The sequence below is a fragment of the Trachemys scripta genome, chromosome 4 (assembly GCF_013100865.1).
Source record: "Trachemys scripta elegans isolate TJP31775 chromosome 4, CAS_Tse_1.0, whole genome shotgun sequence".
Classification (NCBI taxonomy): domain Eukaryota; kingdom Metazoa; phylum Chordata; order Testudines; family Emydidae; genus Trachemys; species Trachemys scripta.
The window spans coordinates 48,275,683-48,299,694 of record NC_048301.1 but is presented as its reverse complement, the minus strand read 5'-3'; the positions used below and the strand labels follow the sequence as shown (position 1 = coordinate 48,299,694).

The window sequence follows — 24,012 nt, the reverse complement described above, 5'->3', positions numbered from 1 at the left end:
TGTTAAATGGTAAGACAGACACATACATACAAAGACTTCAAAGTACATCAGGTTCCTAGCAGTACTGGGGAGTTTGCTGGTTTGAAAGTCCCTCTGGAACATATCCATAGCTTGGATGGGTCATTCAGTCATTTGTTCAGAGCTTCGTTGGTAGAAAGGTTACTCCAGAGGTAAGAAGCGGGAATGATGACAAAATGAAGAAGGTGCAGGTGCCTTTTGCCATTCAGCTTGATTTCCTTTGTTCCAAACACAAGCTGCCCAGCACCTGGCCTGGAAGCCAGAGAGTTCCGCCCATAGGCGTGCTCCTGCATGCCTTGCTGTCATAACGTGTATCCCTTGCCTTTCCCCAATGAGTCAATATAGCTGATGTTCCTGAATGAGTTGTCAAGCAGGCTAGCCAGTGCTAATGCCAATCTGTCTGGGGGTGTCACCCAGATGCACAGCACAAGTTTGGAACTACAGACATACCATATATGTAACTTATAATACAAAGGTGATACAAACACATAAACTAGATTATCATATTTGGCAAATTATAACATTTTTGTAGATACCTTACATGGCATATCTGGCACAACTCATTGCAATTTTACATTATTGATACTGATAATATCCTCAAGTGTCCCCCAGATTCCATACAGCATCACAAGGACAAAGAAAGAAATGTACTATAGTTAGGTATAGTATATACCTGATCTATGTTCAGTGCTGCTTCAAGAAGTTCTTGCTTTAATGCTTCATCCTAGCATGAGCCTCTTGAAGAGGCATCAAAATGATACCCTGCTGAGAGAGGATCCATGCAAAGCATTTGAAATCTGTGTATTTATCTTTGGAAGTTCAATACAAAGTTTTATTTTTAAAACCTTCCTCCTTTCAGTCTCCCCCGAATTTTCCACTTGCTGCTGGAGCGCACAGACCATAAAAAATGAAGGCGCATATAGTATTCAAAATGCTGCATCTCAGGAGAGAAGAGAACTATTCAAACCTTTGATTTTCTTTTTCTGCAGACCATTAAAATTGCTATTTAGTTAGAAAATGTCCTGAATAATAAGTCTTTTAAAATGTAAAATACATTGAATAAATGGAGTGGGGGAAAAAAGTACAAAATCCCCCGAGGATGTAATTCTTCGACTCCTGACCTAGATTTCATGGTTGTATAGCCCGGGTTGCTACAATTGGCTTTCCTCAGAAAAGCTGTGTGTTAGAACTATTGGTCTTACTTTCAATTTGATAGCATATGGCCAATCATGCTGGAGTTGAAGTTAATGGCAAAACTCCCACTAACTTCAGCTGGAAGACTAAATGTTCGTTAGGGTTCACTGAATGATACCAGTGTCCATGACTCTCGTTAGCATGTTATGCAATCGTACCTAAATATTAGGGATGATATTTGAAGTGAAATAAGAAACATCAGAAAATAAAAATGTTTAATAATCAAAATAAGTATAATTATTTACTTATTTTAATAGTTGTTTAAAATTGTTAAACTCAAGTACTCCTTACTCAGTGCTAAATTCAGGCAGAACTGGAATACAGTTTCCTTTGAGCTAAGTTAGTCTCACTGTACACTATTTGCACATTTTCAATGCTTTTTTACTCTGCTCTTCCAACAGTTTTCCAACTGGACAGAAATATAATGTAAAATCACTTTCTCCAGGAAATGTCTCTTTATTTGAAAACAAAAACCTTAACTCATTTCTCCCACACTCTCACTTTTTTTCTTTTAAATAACACTGCTCTACAGCCAAAATGCTTCTGAAATAAATGTATTCAAACTTTACTAATTCTGGGTCACTGAGAACGAAAATGATGCTTAAAATTGTTGATTGGCTCTAGTTTTCAAGATATGCTACTGGGTCAGTATATACGACCCTTGACTTGGGAATGGCGGAGGATAAGTGAGTTATAAAGGGAAGGGATCTCAATTTAAACCAGAAATGACTCAAATACATCTTTGACTGGATCTATGAATAAATCTATGACTGGGTTTGGACAGTACTTGCTTTTTAGGCAAAACAATGAATGATGCAATCTGAAGCTGGTATTGCGTCATACATGATATGAATTGCATCATGTTATTACTAGAAGTCATGGATGATGCAATCATAACGAAGCTTACATCACTCTGCTGAGCAAATTGCCCTATATCAGCTCTAGAAATCATACAGTGTCGTGCTCTCTTATTTGTCAGTGTTTGATTTTGCAAAAAGGGACACATTTCTGTTTAGCCAAAGTCAGCAGAGATGCCTCGTACTTGTGTGAACAGTGCAGATAACTTCTGCTATGTTTGTGGTGAAGTGACTTTTGCATCACAAAAGCGCAGTATAACCACTATGGTTAAGAAAGCCTATCACCTTTATTTTGGCTGCAAAATTGGAGATCAGGACAAGAGGTGGGCCCCACACATATGCTGCAACACTTATGCAACAAATCTTCGCCAGTGGTTGAACAGGAAAAGGAAATCTATGCCTTTTGCAGTGTCAATGATTTGGAGAGAGCCAACAGATCATACCAGCAATTGTTACTTCTGCATGGTGCCTCCAGTTGGGAAAGGTGTGTCAAAGAAGAAAAAGTGGACTGTGCATTATCCAAACATTCCATCAGCTATATGCCCAGTACCCCACGGAGAAGGAGTGCTGGTTCCTGATGCACCAGAATCATTCTCACTTGAGTCAGACGAGGAAGAGGATGAAACTTCTGGTCCTGAACCATCAATGTCACAGGACCCACATTTTGTCCCATCCTCCTCCTCTGGACCACACCTCATAACACAAGGTGAACTGAATGACCATGTCAGGGATTTGGAACTACCCAAGAGTAATGCAGAGCTGTTGGGCCCCAGACTACAGCAGTGGAATCTCCTGGCACGTGATGTTAGGGTTTCCATGTTCCGTGATCGTCAAAAGGATCTTGTCCCATTCTTCTTCATGGAAGGTGATCTTATAGCCTGCAACAACATCGATGGTGTGATGGCAGCCCTCAACATCATTCACGATCCAGATGAGTGGAGACTGTTCATTGATTCATTGAAGACGAGTCTTAAAGCTGTTTTACTGCATAATGGCAATGTTTTGCCATCAATACCAGTTGGTCATGCAGTCCATATGAAGGAAACCTATGACAACATGAAACAACTTTTGAGGTGCATAAACTATGACCAACATCAGTGGCAGCTTTGTGGCGATTTGAAGGTTGTTGCTCTCTTGCTTGGTCTGCAGACTGGATACACAAAGTACTGCTGTTTTTTCTGCGAATGGGATAGTCGTGCAAGAGATTCCCACTACATCAAGAAAGATTGGCCACTCCGACAGTCATTGGAGCCTGGGAGGAAAAGTGTTCAGCATCCACCCCTTGTTGAATCAAGGAAGATTTTGTTACCACCCTTACACATCAAGTGGGGTCTGATGAAGAACTTTGTCAAGGCCATTGACAAAACACAAGCAGCTTTCAAGTACCTCCGTGGAAAATTTCCAAGGTTAAGTGAAGCTAAGATAAAGGAAGGTGTCTTTGTTGGTCCTCAGATTTTTGAACTTCTTTGAGATGATGTATTTGACCATGCACTGCGTGGCAAGGAAAAGACGGCATGGAAAGCCTTCCAGTTAGTGGCAATAAATTTTCTCGGAAACAACAAGGCAGACAACTACAGGTTGTTGGTGGAAAACCTCCTCAAGGCATACAAAAGCCTTGGTTGCAACATGTCAGTAAAGATACATTTTTTGTACTCTCATCTGGATTTTTTTCCACCAAACTGCGGAGCAGTGAGCGACGAGCACGGCGAGCGATTTCACCAGGACATTGCAACAATGGAGAAATGCTATCAGGGCAAATGGAGCCCATCAATGCTTGCAGACTATTGCTGGACAGTGACAAGAGATGCTCCATTTAATGAATACAAGAGACAAGCCAAGAAGTGCCAAGTAGACACTGAATAGGACTAAACTATGTACATAATAGTTTTTTGCCTTTTGTTTCATAATAAATTTTATTGATATAACCCTTTTGCTGATTTTTAAAGTGTTACATAAACAGGACAGGTGAAATATTATCATGTAAAGCAACCATAAACACATGAAAAGACCTAGGTTTACAATTTATGATTAAAACTCTACTATCTACACAATATACATAGACATAAAATGTAAAAACTTAAATATCTTAGAAACAGCAGCCAATCAGTTGTTTTAATTGTCATATTTGAATTCAGCACATCAAAATACATAATAAATAGCACATTTTATCTCTGAAGCAGACGACGTCTCAAAAATTGTAGTCCAGTGTAATTACACACAATAGAATCACTCAGACATCACTAAACTTCCCACTGTACAAGTGTCAGCTCTGCAATAATAGATAGTTGAGACATGTAGATCAGAAATGTCCCAAGTCATCTTAGTCCTCCACTGAGATGTGGAAGTCTAATTTTGGGCGCAGTAGAATCTTTTTTTTAAATTACTCCATTTTAGCTTATCATTATCTATGAACCCATACAGTAAATAAACCATTATATACTTTTAATCTACACTGGGATTTCCTTTTGTCAGGAGCTCTTTGGCACATTTATCCTTTTGTTCTTTCTTGGACACAAAGTTCCCTTCATGAACCTCAGCAGGACTGCTTGGAACAGCTGAAACTTTTGACTGACTAGTTTAAAGCCTTCCCCAGGGCATCTGAATTAGATGACTATTTCTGGGGAAGCACAGGTAGATGGAGGATGTAGTCACTGTAGTTTTCAGTTGAAGCTTAAAGTAGCTTAATTTTAGAGCATTTAAACATGAGTTTATAAGGCCAAACTATACAGTGATTTCCTTTAATCCCCATCACTTCTACGAAGAGGCTTCAGTGTTGCCATATTTCAAAATCATGGCTTAGATAAAGGTACTTTATATCTGAGTTATGTAGAGTTAGAAAATTAATATAAAAAGTCAGTGCAAAGCTCTTATTGTCTAAATGTTTTCTGATTGTCGCCTAAAAACTAATATCATTAGTCATTACAAAAACACTGGTCACAGTGGCTTTCAGTTTTGCAATCTCAGACTGCCATAACTGGGACATGGGCAATCTGACTGAGTGGTTAGAGCGGGGGTTGGGAGTCAGGGCCGTTAGATGCCAGAAGGTCAGAGTCTGAGGCAGGCCAGAAAGCAAACCAGGTGTCAGGAGGCATGGAGGGTCAAGTTCCCAGGAGACCAGTAGCAAACGGTTGGAGCAGATATTGTGGGGGAAGCAGTCCTAAGCAGGGTAAACCCAGCTGCATGGACAGCTTCCTGTTCCTGTGCTGCGTTTCTGTAGGAGCTGTGAACCAATCAGGGCTCCAGGTATTCCACAAGTCAGTTCCCAGGGCTGTGATTCTCAGTCAGAGTTCAGTTAGCAGGTCACTGGGTGACAGATTGAAACTTATTAGATCCAAAGAGCTCTGTGCAGTACCGGGCTTACAATGAGGCCGGGCCCACACTCAGAAGGGGCCCTGGCACCTGGACCGTGGCCCCGTCCCCCAGCTCTGCCTGCGCTCCGCCTCAAGGCCCTGCCTACTGCTCGCTCCTCTCCCCCTCTCCCCCAGGCTTGCTGCTGTCTGCCCCCTCCCCTCTGTGCAAGTAGCGGGCGGGGCCTCAGGGGAAAGAGGCCAAGTGGGGGTGGATGGAGCGTGGGTGGAGAAGGGACAATGGAGCCACAGTCTGGGTGCCAGAGCCCACAAAAGCCCTGTGGATCTTGGTTCAAGACCCACAGGCTCTGATATAACTCCCTCCCAAAGGGGTGCCCTCAGGGCAACGTGGCTGACTTTTCAGGGTGATATTTATGGAACCCTTGCACAAGTGTAGGGGCATGTATATTTCCCACAAGTTCCCAGGTGCACTTCTCAAGGCCGTATCCCTGAGAGTCAACAAGATACCATAGCCCACCACACTTACATTTAGAATCCAGGATTTTGTGAACCACATATTCCTCGTGGCCCTGTACCAGTAGAGGAGATGGCTGAGTCCTGTGAAGAAAAAGGTTTTCTGTGTAGCGTTTCAAAATTGATACATGAAACACTGGGTGAATCTTCAGAGACTAAGATAGTTGTAGTTCAAAGGTGACTGGATTAACCTGCTGCAGGATCTTAAAAGGGCCAAGGAATTGAAAATCCAGTTTGTGATTAGATCTGTTTGTGTGGAGATATGGTCTGGCTCTCCACAAAGTTTGTCCCACTGAGTAGGTTGGGCCTTGCTGTTGATGCTGGCTTGCATGCCATTTATAGTCTGCTCTTGGATTTTCCAGGTGTCCTGTCATTTCTTCTTGGGCCCAGTGAATCAACTCTTTCACATCTGAGGCTGCTGGGTTGGGAGAGGACACAAGTAATTGTAGGTGGAATTGGGGTTTGTTCCCATTGTTGATTTAAAAAGGGAGTGGGGGGCGGGCTTTGACCTGTAGACACATTGTCTGTGTTGTTGTAGGCAAATTCTGCATAAGGCAGAAATGAAGACCAATCATCCTGGTAGTGATTGAAGTACCGTCACAGATCCTGCTCAAGAATTTGATTGGCTGTTTTTCTTTGGCCATTGGACTACGGATGGTAAGCAGAGAAGAGACATGTGGAATCCCAGCCGGCGAGAACAACTTGCAGATAAATCCTTGGGCCAGGTCCTCCTGGAGGTACTCTTGGTTCTGACAAGGATATTATTGCTCCTGGCTGCCGCTCTATGGGGCAGTCATAGTCCTGGTGTGGAGGGAGAATTTCCACATTCTTATTTTCAAAAACATCAATTGCTATTTGCTATTTTTGAAGGAAGTTCAGATGCAGCGTCAGTGGAAGGTTCTGCCTGGATAGCTGATACCATCTGAACCTCTTGAAGTACAGATGCGATCCCCAACAGTGCTGTCTACGAAACTCTGGTGGAAAACAGACTTCCTGTGCTTGCCACCAAATGAGCGGATTGTCAGTTGTGCCTGAGTCAATGAGGGTTGGTAGGATGAGATTTTTCAGGGATGCCCCAGGTATGTGGAAATGGATTGGCACCTGCAAGTGGGGAGCCCTTGGGTGGGGCTCCAGCTGTGTTCCAGTCAAGACTGAAATGTGGGGGAGCTCTTTTCCCTGGAGATCATATCGGGCATGTAGAAATGGAGCAACCTGACTCACTGCAGCAGAAACAGAGATGGTATTGGCATCATCCTTCCTTTTCTATGGGGAGTGAGCCCTTTACTGCCCACATCCACCTACATTGGCTCTGCAGGAGGCACTGGTGAAAGGGTCACAGTACCTGGATTGGAGAGCTGCAAGACCCCCATTTTTTCTTCTTTGTTCCCATAACCATTTATCTAAATGGACAGCAAGATCCATGAGGATATCCAGACTCATGGGTATCTCTCCCTGGCTAACTTGTCTTTAATATCTTCTTGCAGGCCCCACTGAAACCATTACATTTGTGCTGCCTTGTTCCAGTCTGTGTCATACGTAAGGTGGCAGAATGTGCAGCATAGGAGGCAACAGTTCTCTGCCCCTGATGGTCCTTCTTTAGGACAGCCTCCGCTTTTTGAGCTGAGTGCAGATCATCAAAGAGTACTGACATGCCTTGGAGAAAGACAGTACTGGGCTGTCACACTCCAAGAAGGGGAAGCCCAGTCTAAGGCTTCCCAGGACAGCAGGCTGATGACCAGGCTCAACTTTGCACAATCAGTAATATTGAACTGAGGGCGCCTCATGAACAGGAGGCGACACTGGTTTATAAACCCCGGAATTTCTGGCAATTACCATCAAATGGTTCTGGCAGCTGTATCAGGGAACAGGGCTGCCTGAACCATGCCTGGAGTCTGGCATTTTTGGCATGCAACTCTGACTTGGTCCTGGAATAGCTGGTTCTCCAGGCTGGATGACATGGGCCTGCAGGGGTCAGTTGTCCCCTGAAGGCAGGTGGCCAACTCAAGTGTGTCTGGCGTTTCTGAAGGGTTAGCCAGGTCCATTTTGCTGGTCCCGGGACCACTTCTGTGGCCTATGTGGTCCATGCAAATTGTCATGACTGGGACATGGGCGGTCTGACCTAGCAGTTAGAGCAGGGGTCGGGAGTCAGGCCGGGTCCAATACCAGGAGGCCAGAGGGCAAACTGGATGTCAGGAGGCAATCAGGGTCAGGTTGCCAGAAGATCAGCAGCATGATTAGATATTGCTGGAGAAGCAGCTCTAAGCGAGTTAACCCAGTTCTGCCTGGATAGGCACCACCTACAGACAGCTTCCTGTTCCTGCGCTGCGTTTCAATAGGAGCTGTGAACCAATCAGGACCCCCAGTATTCTACCAATCCGCTCCCAGGACTCATTTGTCAGAGTTCAGGTCCTAATTCTGATGACCGTTAGCCAGTTAGTGAGTGGCAGTTCCCCGAGGCCTGTGGACATTGGTTCAAGACCTGGTGTCCCTAACAGAAAATGATGATAATCTGTTCCCCTTTCCAGAGGCGCCAACTTTCTACTGTGCTGGCAGGTTATAATTGGACCCTGTTTAGGTTTGTTTTTTTAATCTGCAAGAAGCAGCAGAAATTAGAGAGAAGAAGTAGTTAGATAAACAAACCCTACCACAGATCTGAGATTAAAAATGGAAATAGAGGGGAATATGGAAGACTAAACAGATCTTTTTAAAATTTCTCTTTTCCTGTCAGTCCACTAATCAGAAACACTCTCAGCTATGCTCTTAAGTATGCTGAAGTGCAAGAGAGATTTGGAATCATTATTATTCATATGGCACAATAAATAGACAATGTCGTTTACATGACACACAACAGAGGTCCCTGCCATAAGAACTAAATTCACATTGATTTGAAACGTGTATGTATGTTGACGACTAATGCAACATTCTGCTGTTTAACTAGGCATCCTTTTTTTTTATTTGTTACTTGAAACCTCATATTTCAAAGCTGAAGCTGCCTCTCCCAGAAATCTCTCTCATTCCATCAGACTGGAACTCTTCCACTTGGGGCAGCTGACCACCAGTTAAAACCCTATTGGATTCTACTGAATTTAGTAGTAAAGCGTGTCTTCCTGAAGAGTCTCTGCCAGACTGGAAAAGCTTCAGGATAACTACATGTACAGCTCTACTTGTATAAGCAATGGTGAGAGACATATTACACCAGTAATGTTGCTTCTGAAGAGTCCTTATAGTTATTCCACAAACTAGGTCAACCTCGTCACCTATCCCCTGAGCATACTTTTAAAGTTCTTCAGATTAAATCTGAGGGGGGGGGGGAAAAGAGAGGTGTCTGCCTATTGGTAGCCAGACACAGCAGTAGACCTAATCCATCGCTGCTGAGTTCCCCATATAATAGCTGGGATTACCTCTGTGTGTGTTCTGCATGTCAAGGTAGTTAGGACTTGAATCGGGACCCTCGTGGACAATTGACAACTCTACATGCTGACACCAAAAGGAGCCTTGTTTTGGCCAAACCAGTAGCAGATGTACTAAACTTTTCTTAGATGCAAGTTATATTTTATATCTCTTATAGGTTTGTCATGTTTTTCAGGGTTGTTCCATTTGCTCACTCACAAAATTTCTTACTTTCAATGTATTGAAGGCTTGAATGTATAGAGAATGCTGTTTGCTACTATTATCAAATGTTTGGAGTGCAGTGAGCAAGGAAAAGTTAGGCAGGGTTACACAAATTAAAAGGTATTTGTAGTGATTCAGGAAGTACTTGCATTTTTACAGGAAGAGTAAAGTGTTGTGTGAAGGCATCTATAAAATATTTTAAGACTGTTTGAACTGGTCCTTGCTCTTGCATTTCAGTGTGGTAGATAAATAATGTATGATGACTTTAAAGTCACATCATCATTATCAGTTCTCATTTTCCAAGTGATCACACTAAATTGGTAGTGCAAGACAATAAAATTGCTATCAGAGTCCAAGGATGAATGCAAGTCTTGAAATATACTTGTCTTGTTTATTTGGTACTTGTAACATGGCTGTATGCAAAACATTCCAATATTGCCTGTTTTGAATGATTTTCAGACAAGCAGAATGCTAGGAAGATGGATGTTCTTGACCCAGACATATTGTGACAGATTGCTGACACCATGACAAGGTGTTAAAAGCAGGCACACAATTTCCATGGTTCTCATCTTGCCCTTTTCCAAAAACTTAAGTTCAGTGTATTTGTGCCATACAGTGGTATATAAAGCAAATTTTTGGAAAGCATTGAACATTTGTTTTCTCTTTTTCTATACAGCTTGTAATATTTTGTATACAAGTACCATTTTCAAATATTTAGAAAACTATAGCATTTAAATGAATGTGGGTACATGTTGAGGTACACAAAGTAAAATTACTTAACACGGTTCATTGTTAATTCCTGGGCATGTGTTGTGTCCTGAAACCTTCAATGAGAGAAATGTCTGAACATTTTTGGGCCTGGCTGCATATGGGGCATTCTGAAGCCAAACATTCCATCTTGTTGAAATTCAAATGATCTTCTTTGCCATCTTTTCAGCTTTGAAACAATGAGTTTTCAAGTGATAAATATAAACCTATTTAAATAGCAGAATGCCACATTAGACATCAATAAACTGCTCAAATGTAGTCCATTTAAAAAAAAATAAAAACAAAAAAAAACCCCAAAACCACGGAGTTTCAGATCAATGTGAATTTTGTTCTTATGGCAGGGACTTTTGTGTTTGGCTTCATAATACTGTATTTCTTTAAGCTCTGAGCAGCAGCAAGTTTGCATAAGATAAAAGGAATTATCTGTTCTTGCCAGCCTCCCAGCACAACTAACCTTCTAATTAGGGTGACCAGACAGCAAATGTGAAATACCGGGACAGGGGCTGGGGGGTAATAGGAGCCTATATAAGAAAAAGACCCAAAAATCGAAACTGTCCCTATAAAATCTGGACATCTGGTCACCCTACTTCTAACATATCTGACAATTTCTACTGAAGTAATTCTTCCAAAATCAAGGCAGTTTATAAAGAGAGGTACACTTTTCTACAGGGAAAACACACATCTGTCAAATAAATAGCCTTGCCAGCTTCTATGAAAGTTTTTGAGAATCCTAGCAATAATCAAAATTATTAATACAATAGTCAAATTCATCGTATGTATCCTGGAAGGGTCAAACTTTGCAATGATGTAAACGGTGGTCTCAGAGTTACGTGTTGGCTGTAAGTTTGTCGCGCAAGTGTGATAAAGTAGCATAATGTGCAGATGTAGCTTTCATTGTTGTGCAAAAAAGTGTAATTTACACACAAAGTGTGTAGCACAGACATAGTGGGCAGAGGTCATTTTTTGGCCCAATCTTCCTCCCAGATAAGTTATTGTCAAAGTTCTCAGTATTTTCAATGAAAGACCCATATTCTTACAACCTCCTGGTGGTTGCTTTCCTGCCACACCTACACTTGCACACCTCAAACTGTAAATTGCACTCATTTTCCATGGCCTCTACGTGCGACATTGGTACAAGTTACAATACTTTACCAATTACCCTCATTTTCTGACTAACTTGTGCCTGATGTGTAATTTGCATTTCAATTTACGTCACAGCAGAATTTGGCCCAGAGACTTCCATGGGAGTTACACTTGCTTAATCAAGCTCTGTACTTTGCTCTGTGTGATTATTTCCTTTGGCTACAATTACTGTGTCTATTAAAAGAAAAACATATCATCCAATGAGTAATCTTTTCTCAGTTTTAGCATTTTTCAAGGACTTTACCAAACATAATCCACACTACAAGAAAAAGATTATCTTCAATATAATACAATAGTGTATGCACATGCTCACTTGAGACAGGAAGAGATGGTAAACAGTTTTTCTTAAGGATACAAAATATATCTTGGAGGAACAGTCCCATACAAATAGCTATTAAGCCCATTGAAGAAACACTTTTTTTGTATTATACTCTGGACACACATGACTCTGTAGTATAGGGAGTGAGTTTCACCCCTGCTTTCCAAGTAACATAAAAAAAATCTATTTCTTTGACAGATATGCATTTTTTTTCTAAATGGAATTTGATGTGCAAGTTGGAATCTCTATCATCTAAGGAATTTAAAATATTTGTATAAGTAAAGATCAGATTGTTAGTTTCTTAAATCATGAATTTGTTTTGCATGTAAGCTAAGCTAGTCATGCTAAATGAAGAATATCTGATTTCTCTCACTGAGGTTTTACTGTAAGATCAAAGCACATAAAACCACACTTCAGTTGCTTCTGTCACTGTTGTTAACGCTAGAACCTTTAATCTTTCACTAGATATCACATGCATCTTAACAACCCCATGTCTGACTGTAGGCAGAAGAATGCTACAGTGAAAAAATGTTTGTTTAAAACTTCTTATCAAACCCTAGATTCTAATAAACCTGAAGGTTTGTTTGTGCACAATTTCTCTGTTGGCAGCAGTGTTTGCATTGCAAGCTATTTTAGTTAACATGGAGGGCTGTGGCCTAGCTGATAGATGATAACAACTGTGAATTACAAGGTCAGCTGTTTGCAAGACTGAGTGAAGTGGGCAGCTGGCAGTCTAATGGATACAACCCTTGTACCCTGAGAAATACCATTGAAAATGATTCTACGGTATAGTTTGTGAATTGAAAATAAAAGCCTTACCTTAACACTGACTTATGAATACATCAATAACTTTTAATTGGTTAAAGTCCTTTTTAAAATTGTGCATTGAGAAATCAGAGTTATAACAGCTCTTGATATGAAATTGTGTTTGTGTTTGGTTCTGTGTTTTCATTTGGAGGTTGTGTATCATTGCAATCTATATGGAAATGTGGAAATTGTGGGGTAGAAGTCAGCAGACAAATCAAAAGTATTGTTATAAAAGAATATACATTTTAATCTAATCTACCTATCAATTTTTAGTGTGCCATTCACCGTGGCCATTAGATACTCTCTCCTGTTCCCAAAGAACATTAGTAATAACATACATAACACCATGCTCTGTATTTGTCTAACTCTTAATATTTTGGGCTAGATTGTGACCTAGTATAATGTGGCTACACAAGTGGGTAGGAAGAGTAAGAATGCTTGTGAGGCCACATTAGATGCACCAAATTTTGGCTTTGGGCAGAGAGCAAGAGCAGCGGCTCTGTGCCTTACATCTCCACATACACAAGAAGGGGTGAAACTATGGCTCTGTCCCCAACATGCTAGCCAGTGGAGCTGTCTGGATGCGAAGTAGTATGTGTTTGAGGAGCATATTGTGCTGTGTAAAGGGTCCCCCCCCCGATATTCACCACTGTCACATACACACTACAACATGGGAGCACTACTGTTGTTGTGGCTCAGAGAGGTGTCCTCTCAACCATAATAGTTATATACAAATAAGTTGTCTGAGACATGGAGAAATTGTAATGGTTTAAATATTTGAAGTCCTGTTGTTGCTGTGACTTCTAAAAAGTTCCTTTTTTATAGCAGTTTACTTGCAATAGTCAGAATTTCCTCTAACCTTCATGTCTCCCCGGCAGAATTTGTAAATTGTATCTGAAAATTTAGTAAGCAGAATTCTTATTCTTGTGGATCCATACAGTATCCATTCACTGTGCAAAAGTGCCACTAGAACTTGAATAATCTTTGTAAATTCTCATCTTATCTCCTGTTGCCTTAGCAGGGCAAGACAACAGACCTTGATTGTCTCCTGAAAATGAACGACCTGTTCACATTCTTAATGTATAATTTATTGGTGACATTTCAGTGTCTTCTTGAATTTGCATAAGGCACTGCAGAAGGTGCTTAATACAATTCTTGAGTTTCCTCAAATTACTGCTGCATCTAGATATCGGCTGTTGTAAAGAAATTGTTGCCACTACTTGGATCATTTTGGAATTGCTACTATTCTAGACACTACTTTTTAACCTGAACACTCTGCTATTAAGTATTTCATTATAGTAAAATTGTCACACAGGCTTTTGGATCCCTGTTCCTTTGTCATATTTACAATGACAATGAGCAATCAGGATAGATGATGCTCCAGAATCTCTCTCTCTCTCTCTCTCTCTCTCTCTCCTTGAAACAGGTGTTTGTTGGTACACCGGGGGAAGGAAGTAGACAGAGTTAGTTATCTCGTTCGTACGTGTATCATTTGGCTGTGGCCAGGGCCGGATTAACTTTTTGTGGGCCCGGCACCAAACATATTTGTGTGCCCCCCAGGGAATGATTGTAAAAGGGGCTGGGGGCAAAAGCACAGTGGGGCGGGAGCTAGGGTTGGTCCCTGGAACAAAGGAGGGGCCAGGGATAAACTGCAAGTGCAGCAGGGATGGGGAGGGGTAAACAGGATTTCCCCCTCCCCGCCCCTGCCCAAGTAGAGCGGGTACTTACCTTCTCTCTGGTTCTAGCCCATTCTCTTTGTCTCTCTCTCTGCACTGAGCTGCCCCTCCTCCAGTGTGACAAAGTGGGAATGTTCTTAATGTTTTCTCTGAATACTGTGTGGGTGCCTCAGTTTCCCCTATGCATTTCTTAAGTATCTAGGTGGTGGGATAAGGCTGTGTGATTGTTGCAGAGCCCTAGAGGGCAGGTGTGATGCTGTCTGCACAGAGAATGGCTGATACACTGTCTCCTGGCAACTGATGGCCTGGGCCCCTCCCCTGCAAGGTGACAACTGAAGGTGTTGGAGAACAAAGAGATCAGGTGCCTCCTGGCCTGGGAAAAGAGACAAAGGACAGAGGAGGGGCTGGCGGGGGTTGCAGTTTGGAGCTGGCTGGGGAAACAGAGGGAGGCCCAGCACTGGTGTCTGGGCTCCCTGCCGGACCTGATTGAGGGGTCCTGTTTTCCATACCTACAAGCTCTGCTTTGACTGTGTTCCTGTCATCTAATAAACCTTCTGTTTTTCTGGCTGGCTGAGAGTCATGGTGAATCGCAGGAAGTGGGGGATGCAGGACCCTGACTCCCCCACACTCCGTGACATCCAGCAGCATCAGGACAGGTTCTCTTCCAGCCCTCTGGGGTGGGTGTTGGGAGTGGGAGGAGTGGAGGCTAATGTGGTTACTCCTATAACGGGACTTTTAGTTTCCAGTCAGCACTGCTAACCAGACACCCAGGTCCCGTTTTCTACTGGAGTTTCCAGTCTAAAACTGGATACCTGGCAACAGGGGTGCCAGAAAAGCCTGAGGAGGGGAGAAGGGGCAAGCAATCATTTTTAAAAGTGAGAGGGCTAAGCTGCAAGCGGTGGGAAGCAAGGGGTGGGTGGGCTAGGGAGTGGAGAGGAGCTAATGGGCAGGCCATGTCTGCTGTACTGCTCAGGTAGGTTGGAGACTGTGGGGATCAGCTGACACTGTATCCCCAGCCCAGGTGATGCGACAGCCAGTGTGGATTTAGAGTTAGTGGGGCCCCCCGGCCCTGTGCTCAGCTTCATTTTTGGGGTCCCTCCTTGGGACTCAGCCAAGAAAAAGAACATTCTCTCATCTCCCCCCACCCCCATTTTTTCATTCTTTTTTTCTTCATCCTCCTCCTATAATAGCAAGTAAATGAAAATAAAGTGCGGTACCTTGATTGATCTTGTAGTCTAACTTATTTTTCCACAGACCACTTGAAAATTGCAGAGGGTCTCGATGGACCACTTAATGATCTTTCCAAATATTGCAAAAAAAAGTTGGGGTGCAGGGTCTGGCCAGGAGCTAGGATGAGGGAGGGGGCTCAGGGTTGGGGCAGGAGGTTGGGGTGTGGAGTGCTTACCTGGGGCAGCTCCTGTTTGGTGTGAGGGATGCAGGTGGGAATGCAAGGGGTGCAGGAGCTCACATTTGGTACTCTGGATGGGTGTGGGGACGTGGGGGGGCTGGGTATGTGTGGGGGTGCAGGAGTCAGGGCAGGGGGCTCAGGGTGTGTGAGGGGGTGCAGGGGGCTGGGGAGGTGTGAGGGGAATGCAGGGGGCTGGGTGTGGGGGAGGGGGAGTGCAGGAGTCAGGGCAGAGGGCTGGGCGGGGTGAGGCAGGGGCACGAGGCCTCCAGCAGGAGGCCTCTGGACTTAGTCCACCTCATCACAGATTTACATAGATCTAGGGAAATGATTGTGCAAACACACATGCTTAACTTTATGTACATGAGTAGCCCAACAGAAGTCAAATTAAACACATTTACAATTCTAATTTATGAAGTCCTGCAATCATTTATACTGTTTTATAGTAAAATAGAAGAAAATTTTAACTAACCAGTTATTCAGGGACGTGTATGGGAATTCATATAAATAAAATACTTGAGTATTTTTTAATATCCTTTTAAAACTCTGAATAAAGTGTAATCATGCTTTCCAATTGGGCATTCCAATAGTAATTTGGTAATGTAAATAATAGTATTTTGGTGTAGCCTCAAGTAGCTATTTAGATGGTATCACTTAGGCTATTTTGTTCCTCTTAATATAGTGCATAGCGTTAATGGATGGACTCTAAGGCCTTATCAGGTTTTACTTAAATTTGTATTTTAAACCACGTAAGATAGACTACAGGTGCAAATTCCTATGTGGATGCTCTTATTTTGGTTTAAAAGTCCCTTAGTTTGGTTTAGTTTAACCTATTTTTTTACTGGATTAAATTAAGAGCTTGTCTATATAACAAAATTGCACAGGTTTAATCTAAAGTGTGCATTTAAATCAGTTCAGATAAACTGATGCAAACTCCTGTGTGCTCACTCTTATTTCAGTTTAGCTTAAGTTGATTGGGAACCAATGAACCATATGTAAATGAAACCAAAATGAGCCATTGTAAACCAAATCTATGTTGCTTTAAAAAAAAATCAATTTAAATTAAATCTGTGCAACTTTCCCTTGTAGAGAAGCCCTAAATCAAATTAAACAATTTTTAGACCCAGGGCCGCCCAGGGGGAGGCAAGTGGGGGAATTTGCCCCGGGCCCCACAGGGGCCCCCACGAGAATATAGTATTGCAACTTTTTTTATGGAAGGGGCCCTGAAATTGCTTTGCCCCAGGCCCCCTGAATCCTCTGGGCAGCCCTGCTTAGACCAGCCCTTATTAGGGTTTAACTGAGAAACTTGCACCCCTTAATTTAAGGTACAATTGGAAACCAGTTTAGTTAAACTGGTGCAAAGATTGTGTGGACACCCATTTTGGTTTAAAAGTAGCTTACTTTGGTTTAGCATAAATCAGTTCCTAATTGACCTGAACTTAACCAAACAAGCATGATATATAATGGAATAAAAGTATCTATACAAGATTTTGCATAAGTTTAACCAGGGTGCTGGAACAATTTGTATAGTGGGGGTGCTGAGAGCCATTGGACCAAACTGTAAACCCTGTATATAATGGAAACCACTTCAAGTCAGAGGGTGTGGCAGCACCGCTAGTTCCAGCACCGATGAGTTTAACTACATCAATTTAAACCACACCTTAAGTTAAAACCAATATGCCCTATCTGCATGAGAAAGTTCAGAGTATATACCTTCAAACTTGCACCAATTTAATGAAATTGGTTTGAAAACATACCTTGAGTTAAAGTGATGCAAATGTATATGTAGACAAGACCTAAAACAGAAGGTTTGGATTAGCCTATTAATTCACTGGGAGTCTTGGTTTTGGATCAGCCTTTAAGTTTTTAGTGATTTTTGGCCTGGCAGTGGTACAGTAGCAAGGGCATTTGTTTTGCCAAACTGGAAATTTTCAACCCAGTTTTCAGAGATTCTGAGCACTTGCAACTCCCAGTATAGTCGATCAATCTATTTGTTTTGTACTGTTGTGAATATGGTTGCCAGATGATAGAACAATATAGCTGAGTACAAAGTAGAACAGATATTATCCCCACCCCAAGGCAGCCGAGAAACCATGCTCCTTGAAACTCCAGGAGGCCTTATGCTAATCTCTGGCCTTTCTGTGGGTGTTTCCCATAGGAGGTTTTATTTAGGCCCAAGCCAGCTATTACAATAACATGGTCCAAGTTGCTGTTGGCAGTATTCTAACCTTAATTGTTTCTCAAGTGCTAATACTGAGCTATTGATTGCTACTTAAAGCAATTTTTAATACAGTTCAAGGAAATTTGGTTTCATTTATTAATATTAAGTTACTAAAAATTGTTTTAAATAGTGCCCACAGTATTTCCCTGTGCACCAAACACCATTGTGAAGTTAGCTTTACTTTAAATTATAAACATCAGATCTAAACTGATACAGAAGATTTTACATACTGTCAATGCAGAAAAGCTTTGCTTTGCCTCTTACATCACTATGCTTCTATTAAAACAAAAATATTAATGAAGACCAAAATAAATACCAGGTCTCCAGACAACTGTTTTGATTAGTTGCAAGTCTGACATGTTTCTTAATCTAATTTGCTTAGAACACACAGTTGAATGAAAGACAGACGGTGGAATGGATTTTAAGCAGCAGACTAACTTACTTAATACTGGGTAAGGGCAGTATATACCCACCATCTCACATACCAGGTGTTTAACTGGGTCCAGTGCAGGGTTACAGGACTCCCATTATTTGGGATACACCTTTCTGCCTACCCCTCAAGACTCCAGCTCACTACTGAGTCCTCTAACCTTACACTCATGCACGTGGGTGTGGGTGGTACCAAGAGGGACCCTTAGTCTATGAAGGTTTCAGGTCTCCCCTTACAGGTACAAGATCCACAAACTAAAATCCCAGGTCTCATTTACCTTTGGGAGCTAGTTCTTTTAGCCTTTATCTGCATAAGATACTGACCCCTGGGCGTCTCAGCAATCACCTCCACCCACACAACCTGGTATCTATTTCCTCCCCTATCCAATCCTTAAGGTCCCTTAGCCAAGTGTCAGCCTCCGCATCCAGCAAGTACACTCCATCCCTAAAAAGCTCCAGTAAATTTTACCAGATATCACTGTGTGTGATTGCCAGTGTTTTCAGATGCAGGCGGTTTGGTAGTCTCCTGGGTCGCATACTTTTGGCCCTATCCATGTGGGCTGGTTTGACAGCTCCCCACCACTTTCACCTTGCAAGCATTTCAGACCAAACCAATCCAGTGTTTGATTGTGATTGCTTAATTTTATCCACATCCCTCTGAATCCTAACTCTGAAATTTGAATTTATCTTGACCGGATTTAAAGGCATGGTGTTAGAACAGGGGTGGACAAACTATGGCCCAGGGGCCACATCCAGCCCTTCAGACGTTTTAATCTGGTGCTCAAGCTCTCGCCAGGGAGTGGAGTCTGGGGCTTGCCCCGCTCTGGTGCTCCAGCCGGGGAGCAGTGTCAAGGGCTTGGCCCGCTCCATGTGGCTCCTGCAAGCGACAGCTCCCCACCTCCAGCTCCTACGTGTAGGGGCAGCCAGGGGGCTTTGCACGCTGCCTCTGCTCCAAGCACCACCCCCGCAGCTCCCATTGGCCAGGGGCGGCACCTGCAGATGGGACAGCGCGCAGAGCTGCCTGGCCATGCCTCCATGTAGGAGCCAGAGGGGGGACATGCTGCTGCTTCCGGGAGCTGCTTGAGGTAAGCGCCACCCGGAGCCTGCCCCCCTGCCCCAGCCCTGATCCCCCTCCAGCCCTCCGAACCCCTCGGTCCCAGCCTGAAGCACCCTCCTGCATCCCAACCTCTCATGCCCAGTCCCACCCCAGAGCCCACACCCCCAGCCGGAGCCCTTACCCCCTCCCACATCCCAACCCCCAATTTCGTGAGCATTCATGGTCCACCATACAATTTCCATACCTAGATGTGGCCCTCAGGCCAAAAAGTTTGCCCACCCCTGTGTTAGAAGCTAATTAACCTGTTCTAAAAGTCTAGACAAGGCAATGCATACTCGTAACTCCTGTTAGTGAAGGAGTTCAACATTGCTTATGTTAAAAGTACTCACTGATTTGTCTACATTAGCCTTTTTGCTTGCCACATTCTGACAATGCACTTTTAAATCCTAGTCCAGATAAACTCTAAATGGGTCTTTCACAATGAATGTGCCATTAATCTGTAGTTTAGAGTCAGTGAAATCCATTGTGCTGTATAATTTACTGGAAGTTGTTCCAGTAAGCAAAAGGGTAAATCTTTAATTGGACATCACAGGATGTCTTCTACCCACATTAATATACCTGATCAGCTTGCTGATGACTTAACCCTTTCTTTGCTGCATAAAACACTGTATATATCTAGATTCTTACTGATTTAAAAAAAATGGCAATTCTGTTTATACCTATTTGTTGGGAATGGCACAAATCAAATTCTTTACATTCTGACTTTTTTTTTTTAAATCAAGAATAGAGATCAGTTGGGTCAATCTTAATACTTTCATTGTAATCGCTATGGTCTAGGATGACATCTTCATAGTGCTGTTTTTCTATCTATGATTCATATGATCTTGTTGTGCCATCCTTACTTATTGTATGCTATCTCTGTACTCAGTGAACACTCCTGCCAAATAGGACAGCTGCTTGTTCAGTTGTTGTAGCATTGCTATAAATAAAAAATAAATAGAGAACCCTGTATGTATTAATTACTTTATTCTCCCTATCTAAAATCGCATTTTCTGCATTAGCCAAAAAGTAGAGATGATCCTTAAAGTAGAGATGATCCTTATAGAGCCTATACCTGTAGCTAAAGATATATTTTTCTTTTCTCTTACAGGATATATGTGAAGATATATCTGATCATGTTGAACAAATTCATGCTCTGTTAGAGACAGAGTTTTCCCTGAAGCTTCTGTCTTATTCCGTCAATGTGATAGTCGATATACATACAGTGCAGCTACTCTGGCACCAGCTACGTGTTTCTGTTCTGGTTCTGAGGGAACGCATCCTACAGGGACTACAGGATGCCAATGGAAACTACACCAGGCAGACTGATATTCTGCAAGCGTTTTCTGAGGAGACAAAAGAGGTATGAGAACTAAATGCAGTCATTTACTTTTGGAACATTAATCCCTAGTCATATTAGAGAATTTAAACTCATCTACCCAGCTACTAGTTTAAAAATTGCTAGGATGGTTTGCACTTCATACAAACAATTGCCAGTGCAGCCAAAAATATTGAGGCTAATTGAATAGATATTCTCATCTTAAATTTCTTCAGATGACATCGATTGTGGTTGAACCAAATAAGTGTAGGATCATAGGACCAACTTTTCAAAAACATCCTTTAAAATAGCAGGCAATATTTCCCACGAGCCTAACATTTTCCCCACAGATACACTCAGATTGGTGCAGAGGTGCTTTCGACCCCAAACATCTGATCTAGTCACCCTGTAATTTAGAAGTTCGTATCCAAATCAAAACTTTGAGCTCAGGCTCAACTCTAGATCTGTGTGTGAAAAGTTCATTTGCATGTGTAAATCAAAACATGGAATTTGTCTTTGTAGTCACAAACCTTAGGCATGGAAAATTTTTATCCACAGTTTCACGGGCCACGTTAAAGTTTCTTTTTGAAAGTGTAGTCTACAAACTGCCATTTGTGTTAGCAACATCCATGCAGACCAACTCCAATCACACTTTCTTCTAATGCATGTAAAGTTTGTACCAATTTAATAGGCTTATTAATATAGATGCATTTAACTGGATTGCCTTTTGCTCAGTAAGTGTGGTTATTAAATTGATTTAAAGAGACCTTGTCAACTCAAATGTTTTTGAAATAGAAATAAGGTGCACAATTTTAATAGTGAGGGTAATTAACCATGTGAACAACTTAGCAAGGGATGTGACGGACTCTCCATCACTTGAAGCCCTAAAATCAGGATTAGATGTTTTTCTAAAAGATATACTGTAGCTCAAAAAAAAAAAAAGTTTATGGGCTTTATACAATGAAATTATATGGCCTGTGTTATGCAGGAGGTCAAACTAGTTGATCATAATGGTCCCTTTTGGACTTATAATGTATTAAATGGATTAATTTAAGATAACACAAGTTTCTGATAGAGTATGAAGATATTTCTTAAAAATTGAAAAGTTTCTCTACTCTGTGGCTGATGTATATAAAAGTCTTTGAAACAGAGGAGGGGGTTCCTGAAATCAATACCATCAAACATGTCCAGGGCCACCTTCTTCCTCCCCCTATTCCTGCCTGTACACATACCTGCTGCTACTTCAGATTCAGTTTCAGCTTTGAACACTTTCTTGCAAGTTCTAAGGAAAGGCATGCCCATGAGCACATTCAGAGGAGTGAATGGGAGTGAAGCCATGATGCTCGAGTGTGGTAAGGGTTTCTGTAACTAGGATCTCAAGGCCTAAGGAAGGATTTAATTCAGGCACTGAGAAGCAGGAAGTGCCCCAACTGGATCTGATTACATCTGCTATAGCAACTGCCCCCTCAGAAAGAAAGGGCCTGGCTGAGGGGAAGATTTTCCTCCTTAGAGAAGAGGCTGCAACCTGAGTAGCCAGAAGGGGCCTTTGGGATGCTTAGGACTCTTCCCACCTACCCAAGGAGAGATGATCCAGGACTGTAAATAGAGCCACCAAGGGTTTGGTTGTAGCAGACCAGCTCTGTGATCTTACTACATACATTTAGGCTTCACAAAAGCCACCTATTGTGTTTGCCTAGACTGAGCTTGAGGGAGGCCTGAATGAGACTTTTAAAGGGGCAGTGGCCTCTACCTGGGCAGTGGCCATCCTAGTTGGTACTTCCATAATGAGACAGGAAGTGCAACTAACCATCAACAAAACAGTGACCCTACTATACCTAAAATGCTATCAAATCCATAAGACAAGTAAATAAATAAGATAATAGAGACGAATAAATTATTTCTGTGATTTCTGTCAGTATGATAAGGATTGCATGTAACAATAGTAGGTACTAATTTTACAGAGTGGAATGGGATTTCCAGGTTAATGGTATCCCATTAAGAGATTATTTTTTCTATATTGCTAGATTGTTATTGCTGATTGGTTGTAAAGAAAGGCAAAATGTTTTAAATTGCAGTGATTTGTTGTTTTTTAAAACTAAAAATTAAAATTTGCTTAATAAAATGGATGACTAATGATTAGAGCCCTGTGCGGATAGAAAATTTGTATCCTCATCCGATCCACAATCTGCAAACATGGTCCGCAGATATCCGCATCCCTGGATATCAAGTGGATATCCACATCCACAGATATAAAGCACATATCCGCAGATTTGCAGGGCTCTGCTAATGATAGCATGGAGCCACACAAGCATGATGCCTATATCCCGCCCTAATAATTTGAGTATGTTTCCAGCAGTTACTTTATACATTTTAAGCTAGTTAATATTGCTCTTTGGCCTCCTCATCATACATATTTTAATGACTTTATACAACATTGTTCATAAATAATGCAGGCACACCAGTTTCATGACTTACCATTCATTGAATTGGCCCTTCACATGACAGGAATGCACACAATAAAATTTTTTAAGAAAAGTCCACAGATTTAGGTTACAGATAAAATCTTCCAAACCAATTTTCTACAAAAAACCATTTTAACTTAAAGGTTTTTAAGTGTTTATTATTATTTTAGGTTTGTTTGGGTTTTTTTGGCTAACACAAGCGTTATTTGTTGTGGACCTAACAATTTAATGATTGAATTGCTGTGTCCTTATTGATTAAGGGACTCCAAAACTAGTATTGTACAGTATTCAGGGTAGGAGGCAAACCACAAGGCTACTCTTTTGTTGAGACTGCAGCTGTTTTGACTATTAGTGGGGGTCATTTGTTGAAATAGCTTTTACTGTGAGGCGGAGACATGATCTATTTTAAATAGTAGGTTGCACTTTAATGCCAGCACTTGAGCAAATGTTTGCTTTCATGGCTTTTTTAGTTTCTTTTTGTAATTTTACCTAGCTGGAGTGATTTATCATCTTTACTAATCTAAATAGTGGACTTCAATGGAGTTACACCCGATATAGAGTAGGGTAAATAAGAACAGAATTTGGACCTATGATTTTGAGATATTTATTCAAATATTCAAATTTGAATATATATATTGAAATTGGGAGATAGCTGACTCCTGCTTAGATGCTGGAACCCTAAATTAGCTATAAAACAATGTTTAAATAACAAACTGTAAACCAAATGTAATTTTGCTGTGACTGCTAGTATGTCAGGCTGCTTCTAGATCCTAAAATCTTTCCTTTTTCTGCCTGCTCCACTTAAGTCTCAGAACCCTCTTAAATATTTTTTTATACACATTTGTCTGGACGCTTAAAATCTTAGT

The 24,012-nt window shown here is 41.7% G+C and overlaps 1 protein-coding gene across 3 annotated transcripts in view; it reads left to right on the top strand.

Annotated features, from left to right (window-relative positions):
- Window positions 1-24,012, top strand: part of AKAP6 (A-kinase anchoring protein 6) — a 383,199-nt gene that overhangs the window by 120,349 nt on the left and 238,838 nt on the right. For all 3 annotated transcript variants that reach the window (XM_034768678.1, XM_034768679.1, XM_034768677.1), the window contains exon 3: window positions 20,478-20,729. In XM_034768678.1, the coding sequence (XP_034624569.1) occupies window positions 20,478-20,729 (252 nt within the window). The remainder of the gene's footprint in view (window positions 1-20,477; window positions 20,730-24,012) is intronic.